Source organism: Leopardus geoffroyi, chromosome D1 (genome assembly GCF_018350155.1).
Source record: "Leopardus geoffroyi isolate Oge1 chromosome D1, O.geoffroyi_Oge1_pat1.0, whole genome shotgun sequence".
NCBI classification, from domain to species: domain Eukaryota; kingdom Metazoa; phylum Chordata; class Mammalia; order Carnivora; family Felidae; genus Leopardus; species Leopardus geoffroyi.
Genome location: NC_059329.1, coordinates 69512782 through 69534860, shown reverse-complemented (window position 1 = coordinate 69534860; position 22079 = coordinate 69512782). Strand labels below are relative to the sequence as shown.

Below are 22079 nucleotides of genomic sequence, written 5' to 3'. Positions count from 1 at the left end.
GGTTCACAGCAAAGTTGCTTGTTCCCTCATCCTACAGAAGCCTTTATTTGTCCTCCCCTTTACTCTTAAAATCCCCTTTACTCAGTGATGTTCACCTCGTGTGTCTCTATCTTTGCTGAACTTCAGTTGACTGGAACCACGGGCACTAACGAAAGAGGTTTTTAATGTATTAAAGCACCTGGTTTTAGACGAGTTGTAGGGCAAAGGGTGCCACACAGTCAGTGGTGGAGTCAGAACGGCAAGGGGGGAGGCGTTTCCACCTCTCAGTTCTTGCCGCTGACTAGCTTTCGTGACCTTAACGAGGGCTTACTTTCTCTGGGCCACGATTTCTTTATTGGAAAACAGGAAAGGACTCCTTTATTTGAGTGTGTGGTTTAGAGAAAACAGTGACTGTAACAGTGCCTGGCATATATTAGGGCCTCCACAAGGTGTTCCACAGTTCCTCTCTCTCTGCCCTGAGCTGCTCAGTGGACAACAGCACTCCTCCTGAATTGTGGCTTGCCGAAGAGGTCTCTTTTCAAAGAAGAGGAGATGTTATTTCTTCTCTGTTCCCACTCCCACCAGTGACTTGTGGGGTTTGAGGCACAGCTCACCTCAGCTTTCAAAGAAACGGCAGAAACAAGACCCTCTGAGGTCTAGTTCACAGACTGGAGGATCCCAGGGTACACTCGGTCTTTGTGTCAGAAGCCTAAGGTCATCACTGTTTGAAAAATTTCTTGTCTAGCCTTGAGCTACTTACGTCCACGGATTCTCAGTGAGTCGTAATGTGGGGGTCAGAGGGGAGGAAGGACGAGGCAGGAGTCTCAGCCTTAGAAGGTGAACTACTTAAGGCTCCACCACTCACCGGTTAGGGCTCCGGATGACCCATCTCTTCTGAGCCTCCATTGGGGGTAATAATGTCACTGTCATTGGAACTATTGTAAGAATGAAAGGAAACGATGTATCCACATTGTATCACAAACGCTTGGCCAGTGCCAAGCGCATAGTAAACTTAACTCAGTGAATCAAAGGCTTTCTTATGCACGGGTGTGCCTCATACACCCGAATCATGGAGCCCACAGCTCACCCACAACACATAATCACATGTCATTTTCAACAGCATACACTTTTGCAGATAAAAAAGGTAACCCACACTTTCATTGTCTTTATTTTTCATTGATACCGTATGAATACAAAGTTTCTAGAAAGCTACAAAATGTCTACCACTTTATCAAGAAGGCATCAAAATGTGTCACTTTGCAAAGACATGAAAACACCTGCAGGAACTGACACAAAAATAGCATTTTTAGAGTGATGAAATAATTGCACTTAACTGTCATGGATATTAAAGTTATCACACATATGTACCGCGAAAGCTAGAATACATTTTTTTTTTTTTACAAAGCACTTTATAAAAAAATTCTCTGCACACAAACCCTATAATTTTCATATAACTATCATACTAAAGATAAATTCACTTTAAAGCCAACACTTAGAACATTTTTAAACAAAAAGGTACCAGTACCTAAACACAGACGTTAACAAATACAGGAATACTGTACTGCCGAGAGGTTTAACCGAATGCCGTTTGAAAGTTTCTGCAAACAGTTTAAGAAAACGTGTGTGAGAATTTGCCCCCCCCCCACCCCCAGATCTCCAATCTACCAAGAGGAACCTTATTACCCACAGGCAGGTTCCATAGCCCCCTCCCAGCCGCAGTACAATATCAAAGCAACCACTGAACAGATGAAGCGTTTCCGTCACAAGCCCATAGTATACACGGGACACAAAGACACAGACTGTGAGAATCCCATTAAGTCATTTAGGATGTGAACAAACACATGTGGCAAAACCAATTTACATAAAATTGAAGCATATTAAAGAATTAAAGGCTATTCGGGTTTCTTTTTTAAATGTTACAAAATTGTTTTGTTGTTTTTCAGGCACGTACTGTTTTTGTGTTTTCTTTCTTTCTTTTTTTTTTCCCCCTTCTCTGCAGGCGTGAGCCTATTGACAAAGGCCTACAGAAGTGAATCTTTCCAGGAGGTAACAGGGAGATGTATTTTTCTTTTTTAAGAAGTGCAGTTAATATCTAATTTACACAGTCAAACTAGTCACAGAAAATGATCCAAAAAAATAACAATGAAAATAAAGAAATACGAGACTGGTTTCCAACTGATTTACACCTAGATTCTGTTGGCCCCTCTCAGAGACCAGGGAAGGGCAAACCATAATGGAAAGCAGACAAAAGAGTCTACCTGAGAGAGGCAGAATCTACTGGAATCTGACCCCATTTAATGAGGAGCAAGAGGGAACATAAATGCCATTTCAAATGAACTAAAGTGATGGGGCGTGGCATATGACTGACTCAACGCAAATTCACGAAGAATAAAACAAGCGATAGCTTAGGAAGTATGACAATAAATACAAATATTTCATCTCAGTTAATGGTGCGTGACCTCAGTGAAACTATCCTTGCAACGCAATACATTTTAAACACAACACCTTCATTCTTAACGATAAGAAGCGATGATGAGTTTATGGGAGAAATCTATTGCCAAACAAAGCACAGTAACAGTTGAGAAGAGAAGCAGGGAAACAAGTAATTGATTAATTTCTTTCAAGTTGTGGTGGAGTAAACTAGCAGGGAGGGGTTGGATACAAGCAGCTGACTAGCGCTTGTGTTAGGTCAGTTTCCTTTTCATCACTGGATTTTTTTTTTTTTTTTTTTTCTTGTAGAAATTTCTATACTCACAACTTGGTGTGGGTAGGAATCACTCCTGAAATTTCAGAGCCCAGACAGGGTATTCTTAAAGACACCAGGTGTGAGACGAAAGAACATATACGCATTAAGAGTTCAGAGGCTAACTTTCAAAGATGTCTGATGTCATTTTGAAGTCTCTATTGGTAAAGGACAATTTTTTTTTTTTTTTTTTTTTTTTTCTCCTGGCTTTTGTTTGGCTGGTGTTTTTGCCTTCTGGTCCTTTCCACTCCTCTTCCTTACCTCTAACAGTTTTCCCAAGCTACACAAGGTTTGGATAAAAGCCAACACGGACTCTAGAGAGTGGCCCTTTGGAGGGCTGGAACATTCTTTGAAAATGCCGAATTGTGAATGGTGCTCTTTGGAAGTTTCTCATAGCACATTCATACACAACACTCAGAGTCAACATCTGCGCCGTAAGAAGAACACTTCAATTGTCATGACCCTAACTCGCTTTTTGTTCTGCACGGTCATCTCAGTTTGAGGCTTCTAGCTCTCGGCATGGTATCACTGTGTAAACCAGGTAAGTGCGCGCGGTCGTCCGGATGGAAAAGTGAGCCTCCAGAGACTGGACACGAACAGAAGGGGAAGGACGGATCTGTCCACCGGCCGGAAGTCTGCCGTTTGTGTGCAAGTCCCCTCACGTGGACGCGGGGCTGGGTGGCGAGCGGAGGGGACACCTGGGTCGCTGGCACACACAGACAGGACAACGACAGTTCCCGGGGGCCCTCCTCCCGCGGCGTGCCACCGGTGACTGGTGGCGGCCACAGGCAGGGTCCGCGTCGCACCCTTGTGGACAGAGGCCTGTGGTTGGTTACTCATCCTGGTAAACCAAAGGCATTACGGTGATCTCAGAATATTTTTGGTCTCTCTACAAATTTACCACGGCAGCACTTTTCTAAGCTGGAATCTCAAACCAAAGGCACTTCCATGCTAGAGCGCAGAAGGTTCATAAATAGCTAAGTATTTGGTCGTGAATTTAAAAGGCAGCGTTAAAAGTACAATTTGCTTTTCATGGTAAACTACGAAGTTGGAAAACTTTCCATTTTGGTATATACATTGGAGAGTGCGGTCAAAGAACCCACTCAGGTTCGGCTTCCGATTTTAGACCAAGTGTGGCCAGTTTCTTATAGAACCGGAGAAAAATGGGCTTACGCAAGGAAATGAGAACGGTTTTTGCCTGCGTGGTTTCAAATAGTGGGCCAATTTCGTAAATGGGCGTGGAGGGTTGGGTAAGAAAAGGCCGGCGGCATGACTAGGTATCACTAAGGCACTGCTTACTGGAACGCTTTGGCAGCTCTGAATTTAAAACTCCCTAAAAAAGTAATAACAGTAGTAAGAGAAATGCTTCCAGCTTACAAAAGGGCTCACAGTTCCGAGGCAGCCTTTTGCACTGCGCACCCTACATGCAACGTCTCAAAGATTTAAGGCTTTTCAGAAATGACATGTGCAGGGCTTTGCCACAGAAACAGCAACAGAAAGAAAGAAGCAATGCAGACATTTCCTCTCAATGTCACAGGTGTGAACACCAACGCACAGAATTGGTTCTACCCTTCGTTAGGACAGGTGTGGTGTACCAGACAGAGCATATACAAACTTATACAAATTGTATGTACCTGGTTTGGTAAAATCGACTGTCATCTCATACAATTCAAATAATTTACGGTTGTACAAAAACAGACTGCTAAAGCCGCTACGGTATCGAGACCTAAAGAAGCCTTGGGTTTAAGTCCTCTGGGGACCTGTAACACCAAGTGCCGGGAACCGGGGCTGCTTTTTGGCTGGTCTGAGTGTGGGACTTTGCTGCTGGGATGTTTGGCAAAAAGAAATTGGACTCAGAGTCTGGGGCAGATGAATTGTCCTCAGGGTAAGCGAAAAGGCTCATCAGCTTTCATATCTGCTTGTGCGTGTCTCGCGTAGCTCCAAGCGGACCAGAGGCTCCATGTGAGAAGTAACGTCAGCATCGGGCGGGGCGGGGGGGGGGGGGGATGCTATTACTCTGGCTGAGGGGGACGGTTCTTAATCTTCCCGCTCTCTTCTGACCTGAGCTTGTGCACACCTTTGTAGGGATCAGGTAGCCTCGAGCACCGGAGAGGAACAACCTCCACCAGGAGAGGCCAAGGATTAAGTGACAAGGACCCAGAGCCTCCTCATCCTTATTCTGTCATGAACTAGCTGGGTGACTTCCAGCAGGTCACTTCCACTCTGGGCCTCAACTTTCTCATCGGCTAAATGAAAGACGGTAGATTGTGCCCTCTTGTAGCTCAATTAAAAAAAAACCAAAAAACCTATCAGCCCTCTTCCAGAACTGGTTCCTCTCTCCAACATCCCTAAAGATGAAAAGAAGTGTTCCAAAGGCTTCCATAAATTCTAACAACAGCACTGAAGGTGGGGCAGAGAGTAGAAGACCGGAGGAAGTTCACTGAAATGATGACAGCTTCGATCAGGAGACCCATAAGCTTCTGAGGAATCATGAAAATAGCCGGAACTTCCTTTCAAGCTGGTACACGAAAACATGAAGATGAAATTCCAAAATGCACCTAACATAGAGGTGCAAGTGGATTATCCGCACGACGGCCACCAGCTGCTCCCGACTTCCCCAGGGAGGAAGGAAGGGATACTTTGTAGCGAGACAGACTCTGCACGGAAATAGAAGCTCTGAACTGGAAGAGACCTGGACATAATGTCATTTGAGTAATATTCCTACCTGCCTCTTAATGTCCTGAAACAAGGCTCCCAGGAGAGCAAGACTTCTAAGGGTGAAATGGAAGGAAACCAGAAAATCTCAAAGATGCTCTTGGTGACCTGTAAGACCTAGGGCCGTGCTTCTCAACGGGGGGCAGTGCTGTGCTCCATGGGATACCAGGCAATGTCTGGAGACATTCTGGATTGTGGCAGCTGAGGCAGGGTGGGGAAGAGGCCAGGGATACTGTTAAACTTCCTACAATGCACAGGATAGTCCTGCACAAACAAGGAACTGCTCCAAACTGTCCGGTGTCGAGGTTTAGAAACCCTGGCTTGGCACAGCGTAGGCCTTCTGGGATTCTACCTGTTCTGAAAAAGTCCTGATTGTAATTTTAGGTCTCTTGCTGAGATGGAAACAAATGCCAACAGACCAGAGTCCAGTTCTTTAGTGCCTCCCTGTCTAAGCTGTGGTAAATCAGCCTCCAAATTCTCCAGTAAAAGCACATGATGTCCCTGACTCAATCCTGGTAGCAGAGGGTCACCAGGATAGATGGTACCCAAAAGAAAGCTGTAAAGACAGAGGTGTGGAAAGGCTTCTTTATGGTTTAGGAAGCTTTACATATAAAGGGTGAAGACTCTGCTATTAAGGGTGAAAGGCCAAAGACAGATCTGGATTAGGTGTTACTACACAAATCCCACCCCAGCACCTAATTTGAGAGAGATGGAGAGAGGGCCAAGTGTTTGGGTGATTGGGTCAGTGGTTAAGATAGGGAAAATATCTGCCCTGGGGAAAGTTTTAGAAGAACAAGACAAGAAGTAAAATTTTAAAGATCTTAGAAATGTCTTGAGAGCAAAAAGCAATCCTCAAGGATGTTCGTGTAAATGCCCCAAACTCAACCACGAAGGCATTTGGGGGAAGAGGGTACTTGGCGGGGTGGCATTAAAGGGCCCAGCCTGTCTCTGTGAGTTCAGCAGACCGGGGTCTGCCCTTCTCTGCAGCCAACAGAACCACCCTCTAGCTGCTCTTCTGGGGTCTGTTTGTGCTTTGAAAAGTAAACCCTCAGGAGCCCTCCTGGCAGCACAGAAGACCCCATTCCTGGGTGGGAATGTGAATCGGATGCCCCTCTCCCTGAATTCTCGGATGGTTCTGGCCATGGCGGGTCATTTACACCCCTCTGTAGGGTCCCCGTCCTGGGTGAGCAGGGTTTCCTTCGAGGAAAGATGCAGGAGACAGGAGCAAAAAAAGCATCCCTGGGAGGGGTGACCAAGAGAAGTCCTTACGTACGATGACCATGGAAGAAGCTTAAATGCTTAGGCTGGAGACCAGATGGAACGGACAACTGGGGCCAATCCTTCCAAGGCCCACTTAGAATCAGAGAATAAATGTTAGTTTCTTTACAGAGGGAAGACAGATCTCATCCTACTGGTGTGAATGAGGGATGTGCGTTCCAAATGGGAAACATTCTGCACTTTCTTCTCTGGTCTTCCCAGGAACCGGTGGCATATGAGTTTGGAACAGGTCAGGCTTGGTCCAGTGTCCTTCCCTCTGCCACAAGCCAGCCACACCCTCATGATCATGACCACCAGGCACTAATCAATACACAAGCAGGGCAGGTGGTGGGACAGGGAAGAGGGGAAGTTACTTGGAGGTGAAAGAAGAGGGTGTTCATTTTCCAGCTTGATGAAAAAGTCTTAATAAGGTTCGTGACTTACAGAACTTATTCCACCATGTTAACATATGCCTGGCAAATATAAAAACGTCACTTTTCTCTGGGAAGTTGGGGAGTATGCCCTCTCTCCTTCCCAGTGAAGCACTTATGGAAAAATAACCCAAGACATGTTGGCCACTTCAAACCAGCTGTGCCTGGGCAATGCTTTGGAATATTTGGGTCAGAAAGTCGAATTTCTCCTGGGAAGAGAACCTCCCAAATGAGTCTGTTTGAAAAAGTCAGAGGGCGCTGGGCCTCTCAGACCTCAAACAAGTACTCTGACTTATTGAGAGATGCTGAGAAAACGGATGTCTTGTGAGAATATAGCTAGATCTATGGACACAGATTGAGATACACATACGTATCAGCACCTAGCAAATTGAGTGACACTAAATGTTCAATAAATATGTGTTGAATAACTACACATGTATATGTGTATAGAGGCATACACAAACACACACATACACATATAGTTATAGCAGGTTAATATGCATGTTGGTTCACCAGAAATAATTTATCCACAGGCTGGTGAGGATGCTTGCAAGTTTTCTGGGGAGCAGAGATGCTAAAACTGATGAGCCTTTTACTTGTTTGGTTGATGAAATTTCTCCCAGCCACAGGATTTTCTAGATTTTGCAGCTCACAGTGCAGTATTCGTGCCAATTTTAAATTTTTGTTATTAAATTTCAGTGGTTCAAACATTTACTCATCTTTATAAAAAATTTGGTTGTCCATATAAAATATAACTGCACACACAAGACTATAAACATTGTACGTTTAGATTTTCAGTATTTATCTACTTATTGCAAAAAGAGCCATCTTTTTTTTTTCATTAAATAATCATCACATTAGTACAATACAATTTTATATTTCTTAAATATACTATATATGTTAAGGATAAAGGGTGAAGTTTTCTTCCTTTGTAATACCTGTTCAAGAGTTTAATGGATTAAGAGATTAGTTTTAACCTTGAGGAAAAAAAAGTACAAATTTGTCTCATTAGAATATTTCTACCAAGCATTTAAGGCTATATTTTAACATTTGGTTTCAAAAAAGAAAGAAAAGTTTCATTTAAAAAATAATTTAGTGAATTACATTCTTTCATAACTTCCACCCTAATTAGTTACAAAGATAAGTCTAAAGATTCTTAGTTTTGTGTACTAATTTACATTTATATTTAAAGATTAATTTTACTTGTATCTTAAAACAAGAATTTTATGTTGGAAAAAAAAAAAAAGAACTAAATACATTTGTATAAAGGCTGTAAATGTCCCATGGCAAATGCTCTGTCTCAAATTTTTTCTACCACAATTAGAAACAGGTCTCTACAGACTGAGACCCGGGTTCTTAAGGTTCATCCTTCTCAAAAAATTGTGGGCTGTGGATCTGAAGGACACATAGAAACAACTCGATTTCTCTTTTTACAACTGTACCAGAACTTCACAGCTACAATGATAGTATGAACACATGAAAAATGACTTCACTCAAACAGGATTTAGAAAAAGTCAGGGTGACCTCGGGGCCAGGGCACCCCCCTGCGTGGTGAGGTTTACAGTCAGTCATTCAGTAATGGAGAGAGAGTGTGTGTGCGCACATATGCGTGTGTGTGTGTGTGTGTGTGTGTGTGTATATACAGATGTCTATATATATAAATAACCATGTTCAGTCTTTTACAAGCCTGTAAATATGATGTTGTGCTCCATGTTCACTATTTGAAACTTCAAATACACAGGCCATGCAGAGAAGAGTTTCTTGTGTATCCCTGTTTGTTACCACCTGTTAAAAAAAAAAGCATATATATATATATACACACACACACACATACACACACACATACAGATAGAAAAACTCAAATGGATGAAGACATACTCCATCTGTACCACGACAACTAGGATTTGCTTGGAGAGGAACAGTCTCAAGTCCAGCAGGTAGACTGTTGGAGGTGTTCTGGCCTGATTCTGCCCTCTCCAACAAACTCAGGATATTCTGGGTCTGACTTGAATCCTATGTGAACTTAGGTACCATGTGTAAGAAATACCTTCCGGCCAGGGCCTCACCCATTATCTGGGTCCACGAAGAGACCACAAGAATTAGTGTGGGTTTTGGGGGAGGGTCAATTTCTTGACAACGAAGACAATTTTCTAGCATTCTGTCCCATGAGACGGGTCATTTACCCTAGGAAACGCCTCCCATCTTGTACCTAAACTTTTACGAGGTTGGTTTCACAAGGGCCAATGATAGACATGAGCGCCATGAATGCCCTGCTCACCAATGTTAACCAGCAGTGCTGGGACTCAGTAAAATAGGTGCTGAGTAAGGAATGGTGGGAGAATTTTGTCAAAGGATCTTTCTTTTCATTTTTCATTCATATAGGTTTTAGCCTTCGAAATGTACTTGAAATACTCATCTAGTTCAATACTCATCATCTACTTCCCCTCCTGGTTGAAGTCGCTGGACTCCAGCTCTCTGTTCTTCTTGCTTATGGTCTCAGCCTGCGTTCCTATCTTGAGTGACCGGATCTGACCCAGGTCCCTGAGGCCCCTCCCTACTTCTCAGAGCCATTCTCACAAGGGGCTTTCCAAAAGCCCCGTGCCTTCAAACACTTGGAGTCTGAGGGCCTAGTCCAGTGCATCGGGGGCCCCGCCCCCAGCTCTGTCAGGCTGCTTTACCCATGTTGTTTCCCTTGCCTTCTCGGTATCCAAGGGTATGGTCTCTGACTGATGACTAAAGTCTCACAAACTTGTAATTCCCCATCAGAGCACACAGTACTGTCTGTAAGTACACACAGATTTGTAAGATTTTTTTTTTTTGTAATGCCCATGTCATTCAATGGGTTATAAATTCCTGAAGAACAGGGACCATGTTGCCTAATAACTAGTCTGGCACACAACAGCCATTTAATAAATATTTGCTGAATGAATGACAATCCACATAATAGCCAACATATAGTAACTGCTTAGTATACATCTACTCAGTATTAAATGCTTCATACACATCCGTCTCATGTAATATTACAATAACTCCATGAGTAGGTGCCCTATCAGCTCCCCTCTGACAGAGAGGGAGGCAGGGGAGTTAGGTGATTTAAGGTTATACAACTGTCGGGGCACCTGGGTGGCTCAGTCAGTTGAGTGTCTGACTTTGGCTCAGGTCATGAACTTGCGGTCATGAGTTCGAGCCCCACATCGGGCTCTCTGCTGTTAGCACAGAGCCTGCTTTGGATCCTCTGTCCCCCTCCCTACGGCCCTCCCACACTTGCACTCTCTCTCTCTCAAAAAAAAAAAAAAAAAAAAAAAAAAAACAAAACCAAAAAACTTGATAGTTTGAAAAAAAATTAAGGTTAGACAACTGTCAACTAAGAAACCCAGATCTGATTTTGAAGACCTTTTTTTCTAATCATTAAGCAATGCTGCTCTAGACAAATGAATTGATACAATAATAGATTATCTACATTTATTGTTTCTGGGGAATAAAGATTTTTTTCAATATTGGTACCCACCTGCTTTCCTGGTCTTATTTCCTGCCTCTTCCTTCACAGACCAGACTCCAAGTGGGCAGGCCTCTTATCCTGGAAACCTCTCTCCCTCTCTCCCCATGTCCAAAGAAATGCCATGTCCTGCCTGCGTTTACCTCCTGAACAGCTCTTGAATCATCCCGGCCTCCACCGCCACAGCCCAGGGGACCAGCCAAGCACCCAGACTCCCCTACCAGGAGCTACCCTGGCTCACACATTCCCAGGGGCACACAGCAGCCACAAAACCCCTGTAAGTAATATAAATCTGACAACAACACACTCTTGCTTAAAAACTCCGATGGCTGAGCAGACCCTGCTCGGTCTGGCTGTTCCCGTGGCTGTTCCTACCTGGCTGGCTCCCTGGGCTCCTCCCTCTCTCCACGCCAGCCACACCCCCCATTTCCAGTCCTTCCACTTGCCTGCACACCTGCAGTGCCCTTCTCCACCCTCTCCGCCTAGTCACCCGGCGGGTATGCCTCAATGGTTTCTTCCTTCGGGAAGCCTCCCTGACCAGGCAAATGCTCCTGTCGTGTGCTCTCGTGGCACCACGTGCCTCCCTCTGCCAGCCAGCAGCCACCGTTTGGTTTACATCCATTTTGTGATGGATCGCTTGAGGAACCCCTGCCTCTCTCAGGAGCCTCCAGGACGGCTGTCCCACCCCATCTAGGTCACATCCCAGCACCTAACGCTTACGTATGCACCCACCGAAAAGCCCTTTGCTTGGTAAATCTGCAAAATGTCTGTTTATCCATCAAGGCAACTTAAACCTCATCTTTTAACATCTCTGGGAATTCTCCCACCTCATTCCAACTACAGGTAACTGCTCAGGTAGTTACACTACTCTGTATGTCCAGGTGTCTGTTTCTCAAGGATACTGCAGCCATGTAACGTACAAAGGTATTGTAACCGTCTCTTTCCCCTACCAGGCCAGGATTTACTATCGGAAAGGGACTGTGCTATATTTGCACTGTATTCTGGCAGCTAGTACAATCTCTCCATAGTTTAGCTGAACAAATGAAAATATTCTCAATGACCTTTGAGGTGAAGCATACAGATGTGAGCATTTTGTTTGTAAACAGAGGAGGAAACTGTTTAGAGACTTTAAATAACTTACTCAAACCAAGATCATAAAGTAGAGTTGGGTCTTAAACCCCCGTTTTCAGACTCCAGGATCAGGAAATAACCTGCAAAGTGTCTTTTCTATCATTTGAAGTCTTAATTTATGTGTGTCCTTACCTCTGTGACCTCAGAGAGACCTAACATTCCTTATCCATAAAATGGGAATAAATATGACCTTATAGTTCTGTGGTGAGAATTTCATAATACGACATCTACAAAAGATTCAGCACTGTGCCTGGAACCTCTATGATTTACCTTACCTTCTCGCAAACTTTCTGGGAAAGAAAATGTCCTATTTGTTTTTTTTTTTTTTTTTTTTTTTTTTTTTTTTTTAAAGTAGGCTCCAGGCCTGACGTCGGGCTTAAACTCACAACCCTGAGATCAAGAGTCAGATGCACTACCAACTGAACCAGCTAGGTACCCCCAATGTGTCCTATTTAGACTTGATGATTTGAGATTCAAAAGGAGGAGAGAAAAAAATGTCCCTAGCAACGTGTATGTATGTCTGAATATACCTCCAAAGAGGACAAGAACGCTTGGCCTATGATTCAGCTACTGTCTTCCTCAGTCGGGATACTGTCACTAAGGCCTTCCCTTTACGGGTTCACCTCAATTTCTCTATCATCCTGATGAAATCAGAGTCTAGCTCACCAGCCAGTAAGGTCTGGGACTGATCTTGCTGACAGAGGCTTTGTATCCAATAGCTGGTAAAATACCTGCCACTGTGTCCAGCAGCTGCCAGCCTGGCCGTATTCCTACACCCTTCCTGGGAGGAAGAGCTCAGAAGTACTATTTCTCCTTTATTTATCAAGGAGAGGATGTGACTCTCATAATCCAGGCGTACTGGTTTAATTTCAGCTTTTCTAAATGCTAAAATATTATTTCTGGCAGACATTTATTGAGGGCTCCTAGTTCTTCATAGCAAAAGGATTTATTTAGTTGTTTAAGGATACATTTTGGAAATTAACATAATGTGGTGTGTTTTCTGAATATCTAAGCTGCTGGAAGTCACGTGTTCTGAAAGAGTATTACTAGCATTCATGAGTTTGGTGGCCAACAGATGCTTTTAATTTCTTCTGGGCCTGATTTTTCCCAAGCTATGCTCTGTGAGGTAGGGTTATAGGCAATGAGGACATATTCCTTAACATGCTGGAACAGACCTTAGAACTGGTTTGTAACAACGCCTAAGGCTGCTTCCAAGAGAGGTGGGCTGGCCCATTCACTCACAGAGTTTGGGTTAATTCGTGAGGCTATTCAATGTCCACCCCAAGGTGCCACACTCACCTGAGCACAAAAGTCACCTGTTCTTAAATAGCAACAGGAAGCACCTATACGACAGGTGCCTGCCAACAGCCCAAACCGTGAACTGCTCAGTTTTCGCTAAAGACCATCAGGGAACACGATACTAGTAAATAATAGTTATTAAAGAACAGGCTTTCCAAACTCTCCCTCAGGTTGCTAGTTTCTCGAGGATGCGCCTGAGAATCCACGGAGATTCCCTCTCAGGAATAAATGAAAATTACATGCCAAATGATCTGTCCGCCAATTGTATGCCAATCACGTGTCTGTGAACTCTTGAGGCTCTCTGTGGCTCACTTAGCCATCCCCTATAGTGGGTCTCAACACCTGGGAAGCTGTAAAAATGAAACAAAACCAGGATGCTGGGCCCCACCTCCAGGGATTCTGATTTTATTTATCTGAGATGGGAGCCAGGCCCCAGACTTTTTAAAAGCTTCCTGGCTGAATCTGATATGCAGAAGATTTTAATTTCTAAACCTTTATTTATTCAGTTCTTACATTTGGTGTGAAGAAGCTGGCTCCTACTGGCTTCTGAAAGTTGAATATTAAGGAAGTTCATGAACTGGACAACCACTGGTACTCTGAAACTGACCATGGAAATGGGCAAAAGCTAATAAATCAAGGGTTTGGGGGAAGGTTGGGGAACAACCGCCTTCTTTTTTTTTTCCCTTAAAGTAGCACACCATTGACTGAGAACCCTGGTTTCAAAGGATCCAAAAACTCCTGGTAAACAACTTCTGCCCTAAGTATTCCAGTTTTTCATCCTAGAAACAGAGCAACAAAGCAGGCCTTCAGAGGGCTGGATATTTGACCACAATATTGTCTTGCTGCCCCCTTTTAGCACAACTGTTTCCAAGTTCTGTTTTGGCATTTTTCCTTCAGTTAAATCAAGGAATGCTAACTTCTTCAAAAATGAGCATTATGAAACCCATTGCCGCATATTTTATAGGCAGATTTTTGAGGACAACACTGTTCTTAACCTTCCCAAGTCTCCAAATGAAGCCCCCATGGGAAATTTGTTTTAAAGTTAAATCTGAGGGGACCCTCCCCCACTCCCCAGCACTGTCCAGGGGAACCAGAAACTTCTCCCATCGTGGACCCTGAGCACCACTGTTTTCCCTTCCCCTTTTAGCTGCCCACGTTTTGACCATACTTTTCAGCCTATGGAGAATACTTCCTCTGCCCTCTTCCTGGTCATGACATTCTATTTTAATTTTCTATTTCTTGTGGTACTGAGGGTTTACGTTTTGCTGTCTTAAGGTATGTTATCTCTTTTAAAGCCTTGCAATCCTTCGTGAAATGAGTCAAGGTGTATTTGAAGGACAAACCCATGGACTTTATAGTTTTTGCCTCATTTGAGATTTGCAGACAATGCTTCTAGGATTCGCACTTGGCTGACACTGGTATTACCCAGGGAACTATAAAAAATATTCATGCCTGGGTTCTATTCTCAGAGATCCTGATTTAACTGATCTAGGACGCAGCCTTGGTGTCAGGCTTTTACAAGTTTTTAAGTATTTTAAAAGTTCTCCACATCTTTCTAATGTGCAGCTGGAGTTTAGAATGTAGGGACCAGAGTTTTTACTACCCATTTGAATTCTAGTTTTCCCAAGCTTCGAAAAGCTTAGCCCAGCCCAATGAAACCCCGTCTCTTCTATAGACCTGAGCCCATGCTTGCCCTGGATGCTGTGGATTCAAATGGTAATTGATCAACAGCCTGGTCACCTCCCCTGGCCCGGCCACCTTGCTGTCTTTCCCCACCAGCTGGGTCTGCCCCAAGAGGAAAGAGGCAAAACAGTTACCAATAAAATTGTGAAGTTTTCCAAAACACTGTTCATCATATATTTCTCTGGTAAGTGTTTGAGCTTGTGGATGAAGTTAATCATATATTCACACATCGGGGAGCGGTTTATCCGGTACACAAATCGGCCATTCTCAAACCTCGCATACTCCGTCTGTGAGGGAAAAAGGAGTTGAGCACTTTTACACTTCTGACTTCAAGATACATGAAAAAAGCTATTGCTGCCTGCAAAAGCATTTTTCCTTTTCAACATGAATCATCCGCTAGATGCTGTACTATTTATGTCGTTTACTTAATTAAAAAAAAAAAAAAATCCTATTTCCAAACTGAATGCCATACTCAGAAATCCAGGATTTTTCTGAAAATTAAAAAAACAAAATGTGTAAACAGAATAGCTTTAAAGAAGGGTTGTACAGGTCAGAAAGAAAAGAAAGCAAAGGCTGGAAAGAAATATAATCACCTACTTAGTGATTTTCTACCTGGAAATCTGGGAGAGCGGGCCCAGCCAATGACAATTCTTCAAAGAGCCCAGAGAAAATCCTCCTTCACTGTTATAAAGGCCTCACAGCCAACAACCAATGCAGCTAACTTCTCTACCTTGGGAAAAACTACTTTCCACGGATCATGAGCTCCTGACTGTGAGTTATTTATGTCTTTAATAAAAAAGGAAAGGAAAAAAAAAATACTGGTATTGAAGTTCCCACTGAAGCACTCAGAAATAAGAAACACACCCCTAGATAGCCTTGGATCAAAGAGGAATTAAAAAGGAAATTACAAACTATCTCAAGAATAATGAAAAGGAAAATCCTTTACATCAAAACTTATGGGACCCGATGAAGCTATACTTGGAGGACACTTAATGATGTAGCTTCATGAGTTCATCATTAAAGACAAAAAATTACAGAACTAAACCACATCTTCGATTAAAAAAAAAAACCCCACAAAAATAAACCCAAACCACAAAGAAACCAAAGAAAACCCAGAATAGGAAAGAATCAAGATAAAAGCTCAAATCTATGTTAACAGAAATAAGAAAGGGAGACAGAATAAATTTTAAAAAACTGGTTCTTAAAAAGCCAAAATAAAATAAAGCCTTCACAAGGTTAAGGAAGAAAAGAGACGAAACCACAATGACAGTAGAGATTGGGAGATTTGTAAAAGGTTACTTCACATAACGCTGTAAGGCAAAAAGCCGTAGAGGAGAGGACGCTTTCCCAGCAAAACTTAAACTACTAATACTGAACCAAAAAATAGGAAACTCCAATAGCTCGATTACCGTGGAAATGCCTAGAAACTTGTTTAGAGATGAACCCCTGAAAAAGGCATAAAGACCACCTGGTGTGATGGCTGAGTTTTATGGAACTCTTAAGGAACAACTGTTTTCATTGTTATGGAAACTACATCAGACCAGGTGTCCCAATTCTTTTTAGGAAATCGATGGACACGGAGAGACTATAAAAAGGAAAGGTGATTATCACTTATGAGATGCAAAAATCTTAACGTAAAATAGCAAATGGAACACATCAGTGCGTCCAAAGTAGGACTTTGTTCAGGAATGCTGTGGTGGCTCAAACACAGGACATGCATTAACTCGTGATGTCCACGAATGGGAGAAAACTGGTAGTAAGAGTTGCTGAACAGGCATTTGGTAAAATATTGCAGCTGTTACTAATAAAACCCTCAGTATGACAAGAATACAAAGAAAGCACTTAAATATAAAGACCATTTATAAAACCCAACAGTTAAGTATAACCCTAAATGGCCAAACACCAAGTCCATCTCTATGAGCAGCAGTAACTAACTATACAGGGATACTCACCATCCTATTTCTTTTTACAGGTGTGCTGGAGGTTTTAGAAAATGGAAAGAAAGCGAGAAAATAATAGTAACAGAAAAGTGGCATAAACATTGGAAAAGAAGAAATAACATAAAGCCGCTCTTTTTGCTGCTGCTATGACCACATACGTAGAAAATCCGAGAACCTAGGGGCAAAACCCGGTAGAGATAAATAAGGGAATATGGCAAGATGGCCAGATAGGACATATTTTTGCTAAAACCAAGAACTTGTCTCTCTTCTGGTAATTAAAATCTAGAAACAGGAAATCGCGTTAACAACTTAATATAAATTAACGTATATGTAAAAACTACAAAATCTTATTAAGATAAGTAAATGGACCTGCAAATACGTTCTTCACTGGAAAGACTTAGTACTGGCAATGTATCAGTTTATCCCCACATGACATATAAATCCAGTACGATTATAATTACATTGATCAAAAGGTTTTTGGCTTTCTTTACTTTTTTTTAAAGTGATCTAATTATTTGGAAGAATAAGTGCTGGCTATTGGCCTACAAAATATATGGATAAGAAGAAAAGCAAGATCGACTTGCCTTAGCAGATGTAAGAACGTACTATAAAGCCCGTGTAATCAAATCAACATGGTAGAGGGGGACAAGGAGAGATAAACAGGGTGGAATCAAACAGACTCCAGGAATGGCTCCCAGGATATGCACGACCTTAATAGGGGTACGTCTAAGATCTACTCAGTGGGAAAAGGATGAATCGTTTAATAAACGGGTTTTATTTTATCTTAAAAAAAAATCTTTTTTAATGTTTTTTTTTTTTTTTTTTTGAGACAAAGAGAGACAGAGCATGAGCAGGGGAGGGGCAGAGAGAGGGGGAGACACAGAATCTGAAGCAGGCTCCAGGTTCTGAGCTGTCAGCACAGAGCCCGACGCGGGGCTCGAATTCACAGAGTGTGAGATCATGACCTAAGCTGAAGTCGGCCGCTCAAACGACTGAGCCACCCAGGCGCCCCAATCAACAGTTTTGACACAAACGTCTGTGTATTTGGAAGACAACAGAAGCGGACGCCCATCTCACACCAAATGCGGAAATACATTCGAAATGGATTAAAAGCTTAATTACAAAACTCCACCAGCACTCACGCCACCTTCTTCATGAAAATTCCTGGGATTTCAGTCAAAGGATTTCAACCTTTTCCTGCTCCCTGAACTTTATATACAGCTTTGGGTATGAGTTTGGAATCTGGGAAACAGAGTAACTTGTCTGGTTCATCTTGTCTGGGCAGGTAGTCCATCTAGAGGTGAGCCCTGACAATTCGGCTATTCAGCAGCAATGCTGCCCACGAACATTCCACGTTCCCAACCACTGACCAGTAATGGTGCTTCCTCTTGCTCGGAGGAGATGGGAGGTCATCTGGCCGTAGGCCTCCCAGACCTGTCTCATTACACGGTCGGTCACCTTCTCACCTCCCCTCTCCTTGGGCTTCCCAGACATGCGTTGGGCTGGTTCCCCTCCTCCTTCAGCCATTTTTGTCCTCTGCTCCTCTGCTGTGTGTCCCTTCCACTCACCCCGGGGCTGGCTACTGCTCCCATGCCCTCCCTGCACCAAGCCCTCCATTCCCATAGCTTTAATTGTCCTTAATGCTTAGGATTCCCAACTGGTCTTCCAAATTCCAGTCTTGCATCTAGAATCATCCCCTGACTACTTGCTTTTGAATACCTTACTTTCTAATCTCTGCTCATGGCAGCGCGGCCCTTGCAACCACAAAATGTGTGATCTTTGGTTCTTCCTCCTCATTAGTATTTAATATCTGGTGAGTCTCTAAGTTCCATTCAAAATGTTTTACTGGATTTCCACTGCTGCCATGTTCATGAAGCTCAGGACGCCTCAGCTGACATCGACCATCTAGTCTACTCCCTTCTATCCACTCTGGCCAGTGTAACCTCCTCAACACCATCCACAGCATGCCCCTCCTGTGCTCAGGAAGCCAAAGGCCGTGCAGCAGCCCAGATCCTCATCGTTCGGCCCAAAGTCTTCAAACCTCTCCTCCCGCCCAGGACATCCTCTCTCTCCTGCCTCGGCACCAAGTCTGGCACAGTCAGGCTGGGCCCTGGGGCCTGCGAGCTCCAGGAACGCCATGACGGGTGGACCGGGTTAATGGGCAGGAGACGTTGGAAAATACAGCTTTACGTGGAATGTCAACCGCAAACATTCACACAAAGCAACCCACCCTGCTGAAAAGAACACACGTTTTTTGAAAGGGAGGGAGGTATGCAACAGGAAAACTATGAATAGGTATTCGACCCCAGTTTGCTCTGGAATCTGTCCGGAACAATGAAAGGAGTAGAAGGGAGTAGAAGCACCCGCACCAGGCTTGAGGTGTCCGGGTTTTAGAAGGCAGGTGCTATTTACAACGCCCGGAAGGGACCTCGGACCTAGGGGCGGGGCCTGTCTGTAGCAGCTTCCACACCAGGGCACCGAACACTGCTGGCCACACAAGGCAGGGCCCCTGCAGTCAGGGAGGGGTGGCGTGGGGGCTTCTTCCACTTGCTTGCAAATCGCTGTGTCTTTTTAGAAGTGACAGGGAAAAGAGGTGAGAGAGAAAGGGGGAGAAGAAGGAGACACCAGAAAAGTAAAACTCTCTGCCCCGGTGAAAGCTGAAAGGGAGGTAGCAGGGTGCCCCCGAATGAAGGCTCCGGTCTGCAGATGCCTACTTACCTCTACTTTTTCTACTACTTGCTTCCCAAAGGAGCACACTTTGGTGGAACAGGTGACTGTCATATTTTCAGAACTCTCATACTGACTGGTGACACCATAAAAGGCCCCAGCGTCATCCTGAATATTGCAGTTTAGGTCAGCCTGTTGGAAAGGAAACGGAGGTGGGGGTTATTTTCTCTTTACAGGAGTCACGGCAATGAGCAGTGACGGGGGGGGGGGGGGGGGGGCGGGGGGAAGATCTCCAATCCTTCTGCCGAGCAGAGGGCGGGGGTAGGGGGCAGGGAGGTGGTGAGGTGATGCTAATCTAGAAACAAGTTCTGCAGCCCACTGGTCATTTTTTGAAGAGAACACTAACTCCAGCAATCTTCCCGTGAAATGACGATGATACACGCATCTATTCAGTTCGCTTTCTTGCGTCCAGTATAGAATAATACTCTCTCCTTGTTATAAAGGATCCATGAGGTCTCTGAAATATGTGCAGAAAGCAGTGTATGCCTTGGGTTCACATTCACTGATCTGGAGACAGATTTAAAAGAACAGGAGATCTGCAGCTGGCTAGCCACTTGTTATACGTACAAAAACAGAACCTTCATTACAAATGACAGCATCCAGAAGGGAAATGGTTCCTATTCAAGACTGGCTTGCAAAGATGCCAAGTCATTGGTCATTCCCACTCATTTAAGGTATTGTAGGATTACCTACTGTGTGAGGTTTATGCTAGACACTATACAGGACCACAAGTGAGAGGTATGTCTTAAAAGAGCTACAAGGGACATAGAAATACTACCACGTCAAAGATGCTCAGAATTCAGACAAGGGAAGGCATTACTTTCAACCAGGGCTATTACTGACGGGGTGGTTACGAAGTGAACATGCAGAGATGGGTTGAGGGGACAGTGGGGGTAGAAGCAGCCTAGGGCGCCTCTTTCCAGCTGCAGTGTTAAGGACTGAGGCCACCAGGAGCAGTGAGTTTGGAAAAACGCAGCCAGGACCCAGGCCATGGAGGGCTAAAAAAAAGGGGTGTGGATTGCATGCTGTAGGAAATGGGGACTCTTCGAAAGCTCTGGCACAAGAAGGTGCTGTGAACCGAGCTGTGTTTCAGGGATCAACGTCTCAGTGCGGTCTGGTGTCCACTGTGGAGGGAGGCTGCGAGGCCGCTGCAGTGGCCGGGCCACTGATTGATGGCTCCCTCCCCTCTGGTACCTTGTGATCTGCTATGGCACACCAGGCACTGGGTGGGGAGCTGGGGATCAGAGTAAGCACGAGCTGGGCCAGTCCCTGATGCCACGGGCTCACAATTTAATAGGGAGGACATCACCCTAGGGATGAGCACTCCTGAAAGAGGCATCGAGGGCCATGAGAACCAACTTTGGGGTCAGGGAAGCTTCTGAGGATGATGCAGCTCAGATCCAAAGACGGCAGGAGAGCGGACATAGGCGGGTGAATGTGTCCTGAGAGAGTGTGGACAAAGTGCACAGAACCAGAAACAAGGCCACGAAAAGGCTGGGATGAGAGAGGGTGGCAGGAGAGGCAGGAGGGTTTAGGTCTTAGATCCTAAAACCAAGGGATGCAGGAGTTGTAAGTGCCCAGGACAGGCACAGTGACAAGTTATGGCTGGATCTGAGTTCCTAAAAGGCACCCCAAATACAGCATGGAGACAACTCTGGAAAAGTGAGAGCACAGGCAGAGACAGGTCAGAAAACTGTCAAAGTGGTCCGGACAAGGGACGGTATCTGCACCACTGTGGGGGCTAGAGAGAGACAGGTGGACCGGACTCATAAATGAGACCACAGTTTGTGAGGTCTGGCACATTCTGACCAGCTGATTCTCAAACCCTGACAGGCAGTAACCACTAGGAAGACCTGAGTCATCCTATATATATTTTTAATGAGGATCCGCATTTGAATTGAATATCAAGACAGTGTCCCTTTCCTTAGGCAAAACTGCAGATTTCCTGGCCTCAAATAAAAAGAACCATATGCTTTAAATTCCCCCTTTTTTCTTACATGCCAAGAAATTCAAAGCTAAATTCAGTGCTCAACGACAGTAATTACCTGTCCCAGGTATTCCTAATAGCAACTAACAACCAGCGTATAGCTCCTTTTACTGGATTCCAATCTGCTTTTACATGTACTTGTCTAGGTTTGTATTACCCATAAATTTAGTAACACTCCCTCACATTCTGCCATTTGGAATTATATGGTGCACAGATTGTAACTAAATAAAAATACCCAAGTGTACATTTTCAGGTTTTTTGCAGGTTTGACGCTTGACTCCGCGAAAAGAGCAGGTTAGCAAGAAACGATGATGTCTGACGCTGACTGACATCTATGCCCAAGCTCTCTGGGTCTACTGAGCTCCAGCCTCCAGAGGAGAACGTTACCAACGAGTCTCAGGCATGCGGGAGCCCAGAATTATATCTAGCTTTCTACCTGCCATGTGGCGTGCACATGGGCCCACAGGAACCACTGCCTTGTTCTGCCACCAGCTGAGGACATGAGGCTCTGAGAAGTGGCTCAGGTACGTTTCAGTGGTGGGATTTATGCTCTCACAGTCATGGTATAGTTTGTGCCAACAGGTTTTAGTATTTTTCTGAAAAAAGTAAAGACATACATGTGGTAAGTAAAAAAAAAAAAAAGAAAAGAAAAAAAAGAAAAGAAAAGAAAGAAAATAAATGAAACTGGAAA

At 44.1% G+C, this 22079-nt stretch overlaps 1 protein-coding gene across 14 annotated transcripts in view; it reads right to left on the bottom strand.

Moving 5' to 3' along the window:
- Window positions 1-1131: 1131 nt before the first annotated feature.
- TEAD1 (TEA domain transcription factor 1) overlaps window positions 1132-22079 on the bottom strand; it is a 270817-nt gene continuing 249869 nt past the window's right edge. For all 14 annotated transcript variants that reach the window (XM_045484549.1, XM_045484559.1, XM_045484552.1 and 11 more), the window contains 3 exons: window positions 19393-19533; window positions 14869-15021; window positions 1132-8910 (listed from right to left, as the gene is read on the bottom strand). In XM_045484549.1, coding sequence (XP_045340505.1) covers window positions 8797-8910; window positions 14869-15021; window positions 19393-19533 — 408 coding nt within the window. In that variant the 3' untranslated portion in view covers window positions 1132-8796. The remainder of the gene's footprint in view (window positions 8911-14868; window positions 15022-19392; window positions 19534-22079) is intronic.